Raw genomic sequence first — 16,490 nt, 5'->3', positions numbered from 1 at the left:
GTGTGTGATGCACATGCGGAGGTCAGAAGATAAGTTACCAGAGTGTATTCTCTCCATCTACCCATGGGTTCCAGGGGTGGAGCTTGAGTCACCAGGCTTGGCCACAAGACCCTTTTCCAGCTGAGCCACCTCTTTGACCCCAATAAATGTTTAAAATCAATCAACCTCTCTTCTTCCCTCTCTTCCTCCCTGCCTTTCCTTTTCTCTGCATGGGGTATGAATTTAACCAAAGGCCTCATACATGGTAAGCAAGTGTTCTACTGAGCTCTTGTTGCCAGAAGAGGTTTTTGTTGTTTGTTTGTTTATTGTATTTTTGGTTGTGAGCCTAGCCTTTGATGGCTGACCCATATCTCTAGCCCACAGTTTCTTGATTTTTAATGGTAGTTTACTTGTTTTAAAAGTCCATATGCAGCTGGGTGGTGGTGGCTTTGATCTCAGCACTCCAGAGAAGGAACCAGGCAGATCTCTGAATTCAAGGCCAGCCTGGTCTACAGAGGGAGTTCTAAGACAGCCAGGGCTACACAAAGAAACCCTGTCTTAAAAACAAACAAACAAACAAAAAAAAAAAACAAGAGGGAGAGGGGGGGAGAAAGTCTGTATGAAGCTGTCGAGGTGACTCAATGAGAACCTGAGGTCAAATCTCCAGCACCCATGTAAAAAGTTATTCTTCATAACCATCGGGGCTTGCTGGCTGCTGAGCTAGCTCCAGATTCAGAGTAAGAACCTGCTGCATTAGAGTAAGTTGGAAAGTAACAGAGCAGGACACCTGTCACCCTAATCTGGCCTATGGGCACACTAATAAAAAATTTTAAAGTTCATATAAAGAAGTTGAAGGTGTTGTCCAGTGTCCATTTGCACAGCATCTGTGAGATCCTGAGTTCCAACCCCAACACTTTAAAAAAAGAAGTGGGGGAGGGAAGAAGGTCCAGAATCAAAGGGAGTTTTCTTATCTTTGAAGGTGTAAGTACCAGATCATCTTTTCGCACTAAGTTTTGCTGATGAGAAGTCCAACTTCCCTCTCTGTCTCCTCTTCTGTCTGTCATATTCCTGTGACAGTTGCCAGAGTGGGGTGAGGCGGCAGAGGTAGTGCACGCAGTGGCATACAGAGGTCCAAGGATGCCCTGAAGTTGGCTCTCTCCTTCCACCTTTAAGTAGTGCTGGGGCTCAAACTCAGGTCACCTGGCTTGCACAGCAAGTGCCTTATCCTCTGAGCCATCCTCCTGGACCTAGCTTGTGTTTCTTTTGACTCATTGATTCCCTTAGCTTCTAGGGTTCTTTATCTTTTAGAGTTTCATTGGGATATGTTTATGTGGCTTTTATAGTCATTTTACTGTATTATTATTGTATTTTTTGTATGTGTATATTGTAACTGTCCTCCAAGTCAACCAACTCCCTTGGAGATTTCAGCTGTGTCCCTTGCAAAAGGATTATCCCAGCTGGGCTTGTTGACTATTTACACCCCCCACAGAGTGGCAGCTAGGGCTCGCCTGAGTATTCAGCTGCTCCTGCCACCTGTTGTAAGGAACTCTACTTTAATTGCACTCAGCCTAGGGAGGGGCTCGAGTATGTAGCTTGGGGAAGACTAGGGGGAAAGGGACTCCATCTATGTGGATGCAAGAAAACCATCATCCCTCCTGGGTAAAGGCTTTCGCCTGTTGGTGGGGGAGCACTCACACCCTCCACTTATGCTCTGTAAGGAAGCCCAATAAACTTGTTGGGTCCCCAGAGTGAACTTGAGAGGAATCATGCCTCTGTTTGTTGTTGGGACCTTACGAGAAGGGATAGATGTTGCATACTTTGCCCCTGGAAAGGAATTTTAGCTGCCGCGTCTATTGTGTGATGTTGGGAAATATTATTTTAAGGTGTGTTACTTTTGTTTATGTTGCATTTGTTTAACTGTGAAGCTGTGTTATGGTGGCTGTCTAAAACACCTGATGGTCTGATAAAGAGCCGAATGGCAGGAGAAAGGATAGGTAAATAGAAGGAGAACTCTGGGAGAAAAAAGGGAAGAATGAGCGAGAGAAGTAGTAGGACTCCAGGGGCCAGCCACCCAGCCACCCAGCCACCCAGCCACCCAGCCAGCCATGGAGTAAGAGTAAGATTTACAGAAGTAAGAGAACAGAAAAAGCCCAGAAGCAAAAGATAGATGGGATAAGCAAAGTTAAGGAAAGTTGGCTAGAAATTAAGCCAAGCTAAGGCCAGGCATTCATAAGTAATAATAAGCCTCTGTGTGTGATTTATTTGGGACCTGGGTGGTGGGCCCCCCAAAAGAGCAAAGAGAGTAAAATAAAAATAACAACAGTGTGAGAATGTGAGAGCATATGTGCTACGGTATGCATGAGGTCAGAGGACAACTTTCTGAAGTCAGTATCTCCTTCCAGTGTGGAATCCAGGATATAACTCATGTGGTCAGGCTTGCAAGACAAGCATCTTTAGCTTGTGGAGCCACCGGCCAGCCCTGTTTTGTTTCTTAGAAAACTAGACTTCTTTGTACCTGACTTGCTTATTCAAATAGTTCTTATATCTGTCTTTGTTTTATTATAATTCTATTAGTATTTTTCTTGGATCTATCTTAATGTCCTTTATCTTTTTTTTCTCTTAATTGATGTTATACCATTTTGATGCTTATAATTTACCTGTTTTTCATATATTCTCAATAATTATCTAATCATAAGTATTATCTAATTACAGTATTTACATCACTTAAAAAAAAACAAACAACAAAAATCCCTGACTCACAGTAACCACTCTACTTGCCCTCAATCCCTGTGCCTTGGCAACATTAATCTGTTTTTCTTTTTTCTCTATTGATTTGCCTATTTTGAACATTATGGAATTGTATGATACATAGCCTTTTATGTCTGATACTTTGCCTAAGCTTGGTTTTTCAGGATTTCCCCATGTTACAGTGTGTCTTTGCTAGGATTTCTATTGCTTTGACGAAACATCATGACCAAAAAGCAAGCTGGGGAGGAAAGGTTGGCTTGCACTTTCATGTCACTGTTCATCAACAAAAGAAGTTAGGACAGGAACTCAAACAGGGCAGGAACCTGGAGGCAGGAGCTGATTCAGAGGCCATGGAGGTGTGGTCTTATTGTTTTGCTCCCTGTGGCTTACTCAGCCTGCTTTCTTATAGAACCCAGGGCCACCAGCCCAGAGATGGCACCACCCACAGTGGGCTGGGTCCCCCCCCCCATCAATCACTAATTAAGAAAATGCCTTAGATGCAAGATTGTAAAACATCCGTAGCGAACTTCTGCCCTCCGAGGTTCTCTCATTGTGCTGTAAGCCTGTATTTAAGACCTCCTCCCTCCTTTAATAAACGGCATTCGGCATTTAAAAAAAAAAAAAAGAAAGAAAGAAAGAAAGAAAGAAAATGCCTTACAGCTAGATTTTATGGAGGCCTTTTCTCAATTAAGGTTCTCTCCTTTCAGATAACTATAGTTTGTGTGTCAAGCTGATGTAAGACTAGCCAGGACACAGTGTAATTTTATTTCTTTTTACAGTTGAAGTGATATATTACATTGTGTTAAGCCAGCATTCATCATTTGGTAAATATTTGAGTTGTTTCCATTTTCGGCTATTGTGAATAATATTGCTAAAAACATATCCTAACTTGTTTTTGGTTTATTCTCATCCAGTTGAACCACTTATAAGGTTTTTTAAAAAGGATTTATTTTTATTTTTTTATTTATTCATTTTATATGTGAGTGTTTTGTCTGCATGTATGTATGTATATCTCATAAGTGCTTGATGCCTGTGGAGGTCAGAAGAGAATATTTAGATCCCCTGGAACTGGAGTTACAGATAGTTGTGAATCACCATGTGGGTGCTGGGAATCAAACCTGGGTCCTCTGCAAGAGCAGTGAGTGCTCTTAACCACTTATATATCTCTCCAGACCCCCATTTATAAGGTTTTGATTTCAAACATCATATCTTTAAATTCTAAGCTTTCTAATAAGGTTTCTCCCATTACTTTTGGTTTATTTATTACAGTGAGTTCTTGTTTCATGGCTTCTTTTTCTTTGTTGAAGGTATAGATACTTATTTTAAAATGTCTCATTACTAACTCCTCAGGTACAAGTGTTGTTGTTTGCTATGTTGTAGTTTGATGGTATCAAGCTTCGTTGCTTGGTAATTTAGAATTAATCGTCTATGATCTTTTTAGCTTGAATACATCCCATGTTGACAACTGGTAGGCCAAAAGTTCTCAGGGTTGCTGAGCCCTAGCCTTGCACGTTGTATGTCTTAGATTGTAATGACAAATTATAGACATGGGTAATGACATGCAAAGCTCCTGATGGTAATAAATTGTATAGTTCTGAGTCCTGTGACTGTTTATATCACATGGTTAAGGCCTTTGTCACACATCAGTGATGTGGCTATCAGCTTTCCTTTGCTCTAGCCATCCCTCAAGTGAGTAGGCAGTGTTTATTCATGCCTGGTACAGGTGTGGAGGTCAGAGGACACCTTGTAGGAGTCAGTTTTCTTTCCATCACGTGGGACCTGGGAATTGAACACAGGTTGTCAGGCTTAGTAGCAAGTAGCTCTCTTGCTTTTTGCTTTCCATTTCTGGTCTATTACATTTTCCTTTTCCTTTTTTCCCCATCATGACTGTGTCTTTATTAAATTTAAAAATATTTGTTCTATAATATATGTTTGAACAGGAACATGAGATTTCAACATAGGCTCAATTTATCTTGAAATAATATTCTTTGGATTCTTTCACCTTTTTCTATTTAATTCATAACTTGTTTGCTTGCTCATTTCTTTTTTGGTATGCAGGATAAGATGGTTGGAATAGACATTTTTAAAGTATACAACTTATTTTTATTTATTTTTTAAACACAATTTCTTTTAAATGTATAAGATTATTCTAAAGAATTCAGAGATACTTAACAACACTTTTTCTTCTACATTGACATTTCCCTCATCTCTATACTATCTTACTAATTTAAAGAGACACAGAATTCAGGAACAGTTGATCCTTATTTCACAGAAAAGTAATTGAATCAGAAAGGGAGGTTTCTCTAAGTCAGGCAATTAGTCAATGGTAAACTGAAGACTGACGCAGAGTATCCGGGTTCAATAGCAAGGTCACTGAGCTTCAGTGTAGCATAACCTTGTTGTCATTTTATCCAGGGCTTTGTAATTGTATTAGATTTTAAGAACACAATGACAAGAAAAATGTTACCCATGAAGATGGGTGTCTAGATTTTTATCTTGGGAAAACCTATACTTTTTTTTAATAGTTAAAGCACTGTTCTTATGAATATGAATACTTGTACTATTATTTCAAGGTGTTTTCATTGCTATTATGCTTTTAAAGTTGAATTAACTTGTTACAGTGGCTTAATTCTTTACTGTTCCTGCACTAAGCAGTAGGGGTGTTTTATAAAATGGGAGGGATTTTTGTTCGTGTTTTTTTTTTTTTTTGTAATTCAAGTTCAGGAAATAGAGAAGAAAGATGGTACTACGTTGGTGTTCTCTTTGTTGTGGATAATCCATGGCTCACAGATGCTTTGTGGAAAGCTAGCTCTGAGTCAACACATACAAAACATCAAGTAGTTAATTCTTAAAATTGGTGAGAATTTGAGTTTGTTAAGTACTGCAATCTTTTAAAAAGCACATGCCTGAAACAGTCATTCTCGAATTTTTCAGTTTTCATCTCTAAATTAGTTCCTTTAATGGACTTGTATTTATAAAGTAATGAACTGATTTGTTGAAAAAATGCAGGACTATCAGCCAGAATGTCTGTCACTGGACATGACTTTGTGGAAACTGAAATTTCAGATTGGTTTAACAAATCTAAAATATTAAAAATATGAGATTAGGTATCTTTCCTCTAGAAAGTAATTCTAAATATTGAAACAATTTGCTGATATGTGACCAGTTCCCATACTTTACATTTTGCAGGTAATCTTTCATCAGGGGAAGGCCTTCTTGGCTCATCAGTTTAATAAATATACCACAGATTCTGTTGCTTACCCAAACTTCTATTCTGATTTGTTGACATTTCTTCTCATATAGAAATACAACCTGTGCTGCCCCGATTCTCTGCACAGCTGACTTGGGCTTCAGAGGAGGGTGACCATTCTCAAGATACATCAGACAGAACATCATTCCAGATGATTTTTAAGGCAAGTTTTGTTGTGGTTCTATACACTCTGATAATTTGACTTATTTTTTTTTTTTTACACAATTACAATTACAGGAAAGAAAGCCTGGTTCCATCATAGTTTGAAGGTAAAGTAAAATAAAGATGATGTGCAGACATTAGATGACCTAAGAGCTTCCAAAATGCTGATGTCTGTGTCCTTCTGAGAGGCTGATAGTTAATTGACTTTGGGAGCTGCATTAGTCTGAGCTTCCATACAAAATACCACAGACTAGGTGGCTTAAGCAACAAAGATCTATTTTCTCACAGTTCCGGAGGCTGAAAATTCCAAGACCAAGATGCCATCTGGGTCAGGTATGATGTTTGCATCTGTAATCCCTGTACACTGGAGACTAAGGCACCAGGATCAACTGAGCTCTGGAGACAGGGTGATGGGAGGGGGTAGGGTACCTTCAGGATTGCTTTCTGGTGAGGCCTCTTCCTGGCTTGCAGACTGGTATCTTGTCACTCAGTCCTTACATGGCCTTTCCTTAGTGTGTGTAAAAGAGAGATCTCTCTATTTGCATGTGAAAAAATACCTTCACTAACTCTTTAAGGTGCTATGTCTGAAAAGAGTCACCTTGGCAATTAGGGCCTTGAAAGGTGGAGGCAGGAAGAAATCAGTTCAAAGGCATCCTCAGCAGCATAGGAAATTCTAGGCTGGCTTGATCTATATAAGAACTGGTTTCAAAAGCCAACTAAAAGCGAGGTCTTCCAGGAAGCACTGGGAAGCATCTCTTCATGATTGAATAACTGCATATTCCTTCTGGAAGGAACAGGCACAACATCGGCATACCCTGACCGTGCCTTATCTTCTTTAGGGGAATGAAAAGTAAACAATCTGGAGCAATTAATGGTTAGTCAGCTCTGAAACTGCTGATGTCAAGAAGCAATAAAAAGGTGATTCCAGTGAACCAAGGAAAGCAATGCTAAGAAATGAGAGCATGTGATTCAGTCAATTTGAACAAATAAGAACTCACATGACTAACATTTACAAATATTTAAACCTCTGACACCTCTATGAAATGGATAGGATAAGGATTATCACCCCACTTTACAGATGAAAAAAATTGAGATTTGAAGAATTGGGATGACTTTCCTAGTGTCATATGAAAGTGGAAGAATTAGAACTTAAACTATCTGATTCATGTAGGTCAATGCTAGTTCAGTATTTATTCGTTTTGAAGCCCGTGTCTGTTCAAATTAGTCACACTGAGCTAGATCTTATTGGTACACATTCTCTGGATGTGTTATTTGATCTTAAGGAACTTGGAATATAAAGGAAGTCCCACATGTCAACAAACATTACCAAACATTGTGATATATGCCATAATGAGGTAAGCACTGAGTGCTGTCCTAACACAGAGGAAGGACACCTAACCCAATCAAAAGAGGTTCAGGTCTAGAGGTCTTAATGATATTGAAAAGTAGATTTGAATTTAGATCAGATAAACTCTACACATAAGAGGTTATAACACGGGGTTGGAGAGATGACTCAGAGGTTAAGAGCACTGGCTGTTCTTCCAGAGGTACTGAGTTCAATTCCCAGCAACCACATGGTGGCTCACAACCATCTATAATAAGATCTAGTGCCCTCTTCTGGCATGCAGGTATACACGGAGGCAGAACACTGTATACATAAAAAATAAATATTTTTAAAAAAAGAGGTTATAACACTTGAAAGAATTAGTTAATAAAGTTTCTCTTTTATTCCTATTGCAAAACCGTTTCCCTAAGAAAATATAAGTATGATTAAGTCAAATATTTAGAGTACATACATAATATTTAGATTATATGTAATTTGCCTTATCAAGGAAGCCACTGGTAATACATTGGTGTATATCTTTTCCAGTTAGAGTGAGGCATTTCGGTTTAAAGCAGTGGTTCTCAACCTGTGGGTCATGATCCCTTCGCGTCAAATGACCCTTTCACAGGGGTTGCATACCAGATATTTACAATTCATAACAGTAGAAAAATTATAGTTATAAAGTAGCAACAAAATAATTTTATGGTTTGTGGTCACTATAACATGAGGAAATATATTGCACTAATAGGAAGTTTTAGAACTGGTTTAAAGTTCATAGAATAAGTTCTAAGATATAACTATGGAAATAGCTAAAAGTGAGTGGAAATCAAGGCCATGGTCATTGAAGAGGTCAGGGAATTAAGAAAGAATTGTTGTTTAGTGTGATCATCGGGACAGGCAAATAAAACCTTTTTGCTATGCTGGGGATAGAACACAGGGCCTCAAGCATGTTGGATGAGCAGTCTGTCACTACACTCGTAACTCTTGGCCATGTACTTGTATGTGAAAGTTGGATTTCGAAGTACAAAGGGGATCTGTGAGCTTATTGACCAGGAAAAAGATGGTGCTGGAGATGAGAGGTAAAAGAATAGTGTAGCCAGGTAGTATTAGATTCCAAGGAGTAAGGATTTCCTTAAAGCATCATTTCCATTGCATCTCTGTCTCTACTATCATATAGCTATTTAAAAGGTATTTAAATTAAGAGAGTGATAAGAGAGTGCCTAAGATTTCAATGAGAATTTTAGGTGGTGTGTGTGTGTGTGTGTGTAGGGTCGAGTAACAAGATTTACAGCAAACACTAGTTGAGACATCCGTGAAAAGACTATACTAAATTATCTATTTAACTTGGTCATATGAGGAAAATTAATCTCTGGGAAATGTCTTATGTAAAGAGATAGCGACTTTGGTGTTTATATGACTCCCTGCATGAGTCTGGGTAATGTGGGAGGCCTGCTCCCACCTTTTAAAGTGTTCCTATGAGGAGGAGAGAGGAATAAGAAACTTTTAGATAGAAAGATAGCAGAGAGGACAGACAGAAACACAGGATAGCTTCAGGAGGGCCTGGATCAAAATCCACTGGCCCCTTCTGTCTCTTCAAAAGGGCTTTTTATAACAATGCCAAGGGGTGGGGCAAAAGACCTCCTCCTTGCTAGATCAAAGCATACTGCACAGCCAACTATAGACCCTTCCAAACACCTGTAATGTGGGGATTTATCAAGGCAACTCCATGTAGTTAAAAAAAGGAGGTTTATTTTGGGGTAACTTACAGCTAGTAAAGGGGTTGGTTATAGGATCTGGGAGAGGTGAGGTACAGTTCAACAGGGTTCTCTGGAGAACTCTGACTCAGTCTGCCTTCCAGCATCCTGGATTTCAAGGAACCAAGAGGCCTGGCACTACTGGATCTCGGGGCTTAAGGGCTCCCAACTCAGCCCTGCCCCCAGAGGAAGGTCATAGGTAGGCGTGGCAGTTACCAGAAGCCTCACTGGGGGTAGTACTTCCAGGTCAAAGCTGGAACGGCTACCTACTACACACCTGGTAACCACTCCCATGGTCAAATCATCCCCTTATGCACTCCTGCTGTGTTAAAGCAAGCTCAGATTCTTGGATCCTGAGTAAGTTCTCACTAGGAAACCTCTGTGGGTCTCTACAGCTCCCCTTTCTTAATATAATAAAGATCCCCTCAGACCCCTCAGATAGACTGTGCCTGCTTTAGGTCATTCTTCCCTAGTCAACCCTACCTATCCTTGAGATACACTTTCCATCAAGTGTACTCTGTCTTAGGTTGGAAGCTAACAAGAAGAACGTTGCCTGTGCCTGACTACCAGCCTCTGGCAGGGGGAAGTACAGCGCTTAACTCGGCTCTGACTGAGGTCCCTACTAAGAGCTTGCAAGTAGTTGGAACAACCACAGCAATACCTATGCTGCCACACCTCCCATTAAAGGAGTAGAAGATGACCAAGATGGAATGTCCTTTTTGGATGGGTCTAAGATGTCTATAACAGCCTTAGATGTGCCAAGCCCTTTTTTAATTCAATAAACTCTTGATGAAAATGCATCAAATAAATCAATAAACTCCTGATGCAACTGCATCAAACTTAGATTCCCTTAGCTTCACCAAACCATGGTTAATAAATATCAACAGATTAACATAATTCTAGTATGAATATTACTAGACATATTTATAACTAGCATGAATATTACTAGACATATTTATAATTCTTACATTAAAAAGCAAACTCTCTATAGGACTACTTTACAAACTTTAGCAAACATCTAAAAGAGATCTCTTAACAGAAAATTTACATTTTCTTCAAACAAGACAGAGAGTACATGAATCATGAGTCACCACAGTTAAAATTGTAGGCAAACTCAAAACTGTTTCATTTCTGAGATTTGCAAAAGCTCAGAAAAGTCAGTTCTAATAACAGTCTTATAGTTCCCCTGAAAGTTTGAAATCAGAGCCTAATTCATCAGTGGCTCTAGAGTCTTTGTATCCAGCTCCCTTGATTCCAGGATTTGGTAAGTGCTGCAGCCAGGGGGTTGTAACACTTGGGATGATGTTGTACCCCACCAAGCCACCTTCCCCACCAGGTCTTTCTAGCCATTCTGGAGCTGGTGGAAGTGTGCCCAGTGGAAGATGGTCACCAGCCGGGGGGCAGTCCCTTTACCCAAATTCATTGCAGTTCCCCTGAATCAACTAAGTTCAAACAAACGTTACTGAAACTTCACTCTCAATTACAGCAGCACTTTCAGTTAGCTTTCCCTAGGAGAGCTTCCCTAGGGCGAAGGTGGTTGTCATAGTAACTAAGGTGCTACAGAGCTACTTTCAGAAAGCTTTCTGCACAGCCAGCAAACAGAAACTGCTTGAGTTGGGCTGTTAGCTTGGTCTGTTGGGCTGTTAGTTGGTCAGGTGTTTACAATCCCAGTCCTGAGGCCCAAGCACTCTCAACTGCCTCTCACCCCAGGGGCTCAAGGTTCCTCCTGCTTCTATGAGCCACAGCTCTCAAGCAGCCCTGGCTCCAGGAGGAAACCCAGCTGCAATGAGCTGTGGTTTCTCTCACACTATATTACCCTGGGTGTCAGGCTGTTCAATTACGGGGAATATTTGAAGGCTTTGTACCGCTTTCTCTCTGCTAGCTGCCTCCTGAATACTGGCTTGAAGAGAGACGCAGCGCTGGCAGCCAGGGTTTATCATGTTATGGGAGGTTTTTAAACTAGGGAAATTATGTGAGGCTTTCCTATTCTGATAGATGACTCGTCAGGTGAGTCTAATTCCGCCCCTACAGAAGGAAGAGAGACCTGGGCAGGAGAGACCTGAAGGGCTTCCAGTTGTTGAGAAAGAGAAGTTATTAAGTTTTTCAAGCCCTTTAGTTCCTCTCTTGCCTCATCCCAAGACTTCTGTTCCTTAAACTCTGCCTCATGGCCCAAAGGGAGCTGACCCTGATTGAATGATGTAAAAGTATTCTCATCTAGCAGCACTGTCAGTGGAATGGAGGGTTTTGTTTTACCTGTGTCTGCCTCAGGGAAAAATTCCCACCACCACTCAAGGCTTAGATCTAAGCTGTCCTGAATTAATGCCCACAGGCCAAAAGCTTCCATGGGAATCTTTTCTGGCCCATATTCCTAATCATATTTTTGCAATTCAACTCTGATTCTCCCCAAGGAGTCTGTGTCCAGAGTCCCATAGTTGGAAAACCAAGGACACAGTTCCTCTACAAACTCCCAAGAACCTCTGTACTTGTTGCAATTCTACCTTAACTCCCCCAGTTTTCAGGCTTTCTACAAGTGAATATACAAACATCTGCTTACTATTTCCCTGCCCCATTTCGGCTTTTCTTTCTCAGACTGCTAACTCCATAGTAGCTGCTTGTTCCTGGATGCTGTTTTCAGGTCCAGCACTAGGGAAATTCTACTCTTACCCTAAATTTCTTCCTACACAATATTACTATGCCTAAGCCCTATATTTTTCCTAATTTAATAGATAGAAATTGAGAGACAGAGAGACAGAGAGAGAAACCTAGATGGATACTTGCTACAGCCTTATTTTTCTATGTGCAGTTTTTGCTCCTGAAGAATAAAATACCACCACCTTAACCTTTTCATACAAAACCGGACATGTCCAACTGCTTCCGTAGGGTTTTCCTACTCTCACTTACTTCCTCTGCACCCAAGTAAGTCCCTAGTTCTGGTGCCATCTGTGGGAGGCCAGCTCCCACCTTTTAAAGGGTTTCTATGAGGAGGAGAGAGGAATAAGAAACTTTTAGATAGAAATATAGCAGAGAGGAGACAGACAGAAACACAGGATAGCTTCAGGAGGGCCTGGATCAAAATCCACTTGTTCCTTCTGTCTCTTCAAAAGGGCTTCTTATAACAATGCCAAGGGGTGGGGCAAAAGACCTCCTCCTTGCTAGATCAAAGCATACTGCACAGCAAGTGAAGATCCTTCCAGAGAAACCCTGTTTCAAAAACAGCAAAACAAACAAAAGCCAAATAAATAAATAAATAAATAAACTTCTAAACAGGGCACACAAGGTCCTACTCCTCCCTGAGGATCTATAAGTAGTTAATGGTGGCTGGGTAAGGGAGAGAGACATTTTCTTTGGTAGTATAGGCAGTGTGGTTCGTTGTGATACTTCTGTGTATAACTGTTAGTAAATTCATTGGTTTACTTTTTTAAAAGACATGAACATTGAAGGGGGATTAGGGGATAGAAGAGGGATGGGAAAGGGAAGGGGCCCGAAAGGGGATAAGCAATGGTAACAGGGATGACTATGATCAAAATACACCATATACCTAGATGAAGATGTCATAGTGAAACACATCATTATGTATAATTACTAAATACCAGTAAAAAAAAAAAAGCTTTTAAAAAGGAACATCTAGTACATAATCAGACATACCTTTTTTTTTTTTTTTTTTTTTTTTTTTAATGTCTCAGGTAGCACAAACTGGCCTCAATTTTGAGGATAATCTTGAACTTCTGATCCTCTTGACCCTACCTTCCCAGTGCTGGTATTACAGAAGTGTGCCACCACACTCCGCTAAACAGTGGTTTCTGTTCCCCAGGGCTGGAATTATCTGTTTTTCATAAAAGCCCTTAAGTAAGGCCAGACCTGGGGTATTGAGGTTCTGACAAACATGTGTAAAAGGCTTTACTGTCTGTCTATTCCTGTCTCCTGCTGGTAAGGCCAATAGGGATATTTCTTGTCTAACTTGATTTCTGAGAAGACTTATGACCATCCAATTAGAAGAATTATATTTTCACTTTTTCAAGCTACTTCTCATATTCCTGGATCATGACCTTCAATTCACACATGAACTCGGCACAGCTCTGCACATCCTCTTTTCCTTCAATGTCCACCAGGATATTATATTTATCTCTGGGCACAGGAATCTTCAGGGCATTAAACATCTTTTCAAAACCATTTACCAACCTGGCCTTGGCCACATTGGCTTGTAGTAAGCCCAGTCAATCCCTGGTGATTTCTCAGAGTAGTCAACCTAGAGTGGAGGGTCTCATTCCAGATATTCAGGGAGTTTACAATTGTCTTTTGGTTTCAGGGTATGATCTCTCCCAAAGCTACCCAGTGTATGGCTTTTGGGCAAGTTTACATCCTACACATCTTAGGATCCTTTACCAACCACAGTAGAGTGCAGCCTCCAGCCTGTGACCAGCTCTTTTTTTTTTTTTTTTTTTTTTTTTGGTTTTTCGAGACAGGGTTTCTCTGTGTAGCTTTGCGCCTTTCCTGGAACTCACTTGGTAGCCCAGGCTGGCCTCGAACTCACAGAGATCCGCCTGGCTCTGCCTCCCGAGTGCTGGGATTAAAGGCGTGCGCCACCACCGCCCGGCCTGTGACCAGCTCTTAAAGGGAACAATATACTATTCTCTGCAGACCTGATGTCACTTGCTTGGTGTTCTCATCTGATTTAGACATAGTACCTGTTTTGTGTTTCTTTAGAATCTCATATGTCTAAATTACAAAACTTTTTACATTGTCATATGAATTACTTATTTCTCCTAGAACTATGGACCTTTTTACTTGGTAGGTTGTTTTATTTCTATAGGCCCATATATGCAAATAATTTATGTTAGTGTTTTGTGAGTGAATAAATAAATATAATATTGAGTAGTCACATGTAGGCATTACTTGTCATTTTCCATGAAAAAATAGTGGAGTATATATTGCTATATTCACAAAAAAATGGACATTCTTAGAGAGATAGCACCATGTAGTAGAGTGTGGGCTCTGGAGGGAGACAGATACAGGTTTGAATCCCAGTGATGCCATTTATCTACCTGTGTGTGAACTTGAACAAATATTTTAACTTAGAGTTTCATGATCCTCTTTATAAAATGTGAATATTCCTGCTTCCTCTTAACTCTTGGCCTGTAGCATGTGCTGAGTAAATGGTAGCCATCATCATTAATTGTAGCCTCTTTTTTAGATCTGTTTGGTGAACTTTACTTATTTAGTTGCCTTACTGTTAGATGTAATCAGCCTGCTTTGTGATACACCCTGTAATTACCAAGGTTCAAAGATTTGAAATTGTTTCAAGAACTTGTTTTGCAAGTATCAAGTACAGAAAATGATTTTAAAATACCATTGCTTGTCTACCATTTAAACATTCTATACTAAACATTTTTTTTTGAGACAGAGTTTCTCTGTGTAGCTCTGACTATCCTGGAGCTCGCTCTATAGACCAGGCTGGCTCCAAACTCAGAGATCCTCCTGCCTGTGTCTCTTATGTGCTGGGATTAAAGGCATGTGCTACTGCTGCCCAACTCTAGTAATCATTTTTAAATGAAGGATGTGACTATGATATGTAAACTGCAGAACTGTGTTTTCTATTTAATCAACTCTGCTTATAAGCACAAGAAATCCTAGACGTCTTAGTAGTGGGTAAGGGGTTACTTACAGGAACAGAAATTACCCCAAAACAGCTGCATCACCAAGGCCCATCACAGCACGGGGACACCTCACAAAAGCTGGAATCCTGGAGCTCACTGCACAGCCTGCAGGTAGCTCACCTGGTTGGAGAGCGTCCTTACGAGGGGTGTTATCCTAAACCTCTCCCAGGCAACTCAGCTGGTTTCTGTTTCAGGTTGCTCATCTTGTCTAAGAGTGACTTTCAACAGCTTTATTCTTTATGGAGTGTTTCAGTCTCGAATGGAACTGCCACGCAACACTCCACCCTTAAGTCCAATCAGAAAGTTGGTTGTGTCCATTTCCATTTGTTCCACGCTTGCTCTAGCTGGCACAGCTCACCTGGCACTTCAATAATGAAGCATGCAGGATCCACATTTAAGGAGGGTGTTTGGCCTTAATCCTCCCCAGTATCCCTAGTAGCAACTTCTGGCACTATAAGGGCTAGCTCACGGGGAAAGGGACATTTTGGGCCTAGTCCTAGCTTTATTTCTCCAAATTCTGCAACTGACATGTACAATGTCTTCAGCAATAGGTTCTTCCATTCAGTTCTGGATGCAACCAGCAACCATGGCTCCTCGGCCAACAACCCCTAGGGAGGTAACCAACCCATGGCACTGGGAGTTTCAATCATCCTTATGGCTTTTGGGAGCATCTGTTGCCCCTCTTGGCAAGATATCCTTGTTTACTCTTTGTGAACTAATGCCTCATGCTTGCTTCTTTAGGTACACTCACATGTCTCTTCAATGGCTTTCCAATTAGCAAAGCACTGAGAGGTTAGCACTATGTCATATGTATAGCAGAACTTTTCCAGAAGACAGACAGGACAAGGCAACATCTTGAACTACTAACCCATAGTAAATAGTGGGGTTACAAAGATAACCTTGGTGAATCACTCTGAAAGTCTGTTGTCATCTGCTTGAGCATCCCCAAAGTTCACAACTAAGAAGATACTAAAGTCGAAAACAACAAGGTCTAATACAGCATGGAAAGGTTCCATCCATTTGTATAAATAGCTTCCTCCACAGATCAAGGTTGGATAGAATAGCAGGGAGAGGAGGCGGTGACTTAATTAGCTCTCTTTACTCCTCAGTCATTCCTGTGAGCCATTACATTTCCATATCCTAGAGTTCTTCCACAGAGCTTCCCTGTATTTTTCCTCCCTTGATGAACTCAGTGGACCTGACTCAGGCTTCTCAGCTCTATCCAAGGCCAAGAAGGAACTTGGCCCTGTTCACCTCTGCTGTACCTGATGGTTCTCTGTATTCAAGATTTAGCCCTTGGTTGGCACTGTAGCCATAGCTGTTGTCATTCAGGCTGGGCAAACCATCTCCACCCCTAGCATAACCTTTGCTTTCAGGAAGTGTACCCTACAAAATGTACAAGGGTGGGGGATAATTATCTGCAGGCAACAGAAAGTGAATGGTCACACTGGGTGTGGCTTGAGCATGTATGAGAACTCAAAGCCCACTTCCATAGTGACATACTTCCTCCAACAAGGCCATACCTACTCCAATAAGGCCATACCTCCTAATAGTGCTATTTCCCTATAGGCCAAGCGTTCAAACACATGAGTCTATGGGGGCCATATCTATTCAAACCA

At 40.8% G+C, this 16,490-nt stretch overlaps 1 protein-coding gene across 2 annotated transcripts in view; it reads left to right on the top strand.

Annotated features, from left to right (window-relative positions):
* Positions 1-16,490, top strand: part of Top6bl (TOP6B like initiator of meiotic double strand breaks) — an 80,252-nt gene that overhangs the window by 23,980 nt on the left and 39,782 nt on the right. For both annotated transcript variants that reach the window (XM_076563984.1, XM_076563990.1), the window contains exon 4: positions 6,031-6,140. In XM_076563984.1, the coding sequence (XP_076420099.1) occupies positions 6,031-6,140 (110 nt within the window). The remainder of the gene's footprint in view (positions 1-6,030; positions 6,141-16,490) is intronic.

This window comes from Peromyscus maniculatus, chromosome 1, assembly GCF_049852395.1.
Source record: "Peromyscus maniculatus bairdii isolate BWxNUB_F1_BW_parent chromosome 1, HU_Pman_BW_mat_3.1, whole genome shotgun sequence".
In the NCBI taxonomy this organism is placed as follows: Eukaryota; Metazoa; Chordata; class Mammalia; order Rodentia; family Cricetidae; genus Peromyscus; species Peromyscus maniculatus.
The sequence above is the reverse complement of the archived record's forward strand: the minus strand, read 5'-3'. Positions and strand labels throughout refer to the sequence as shown.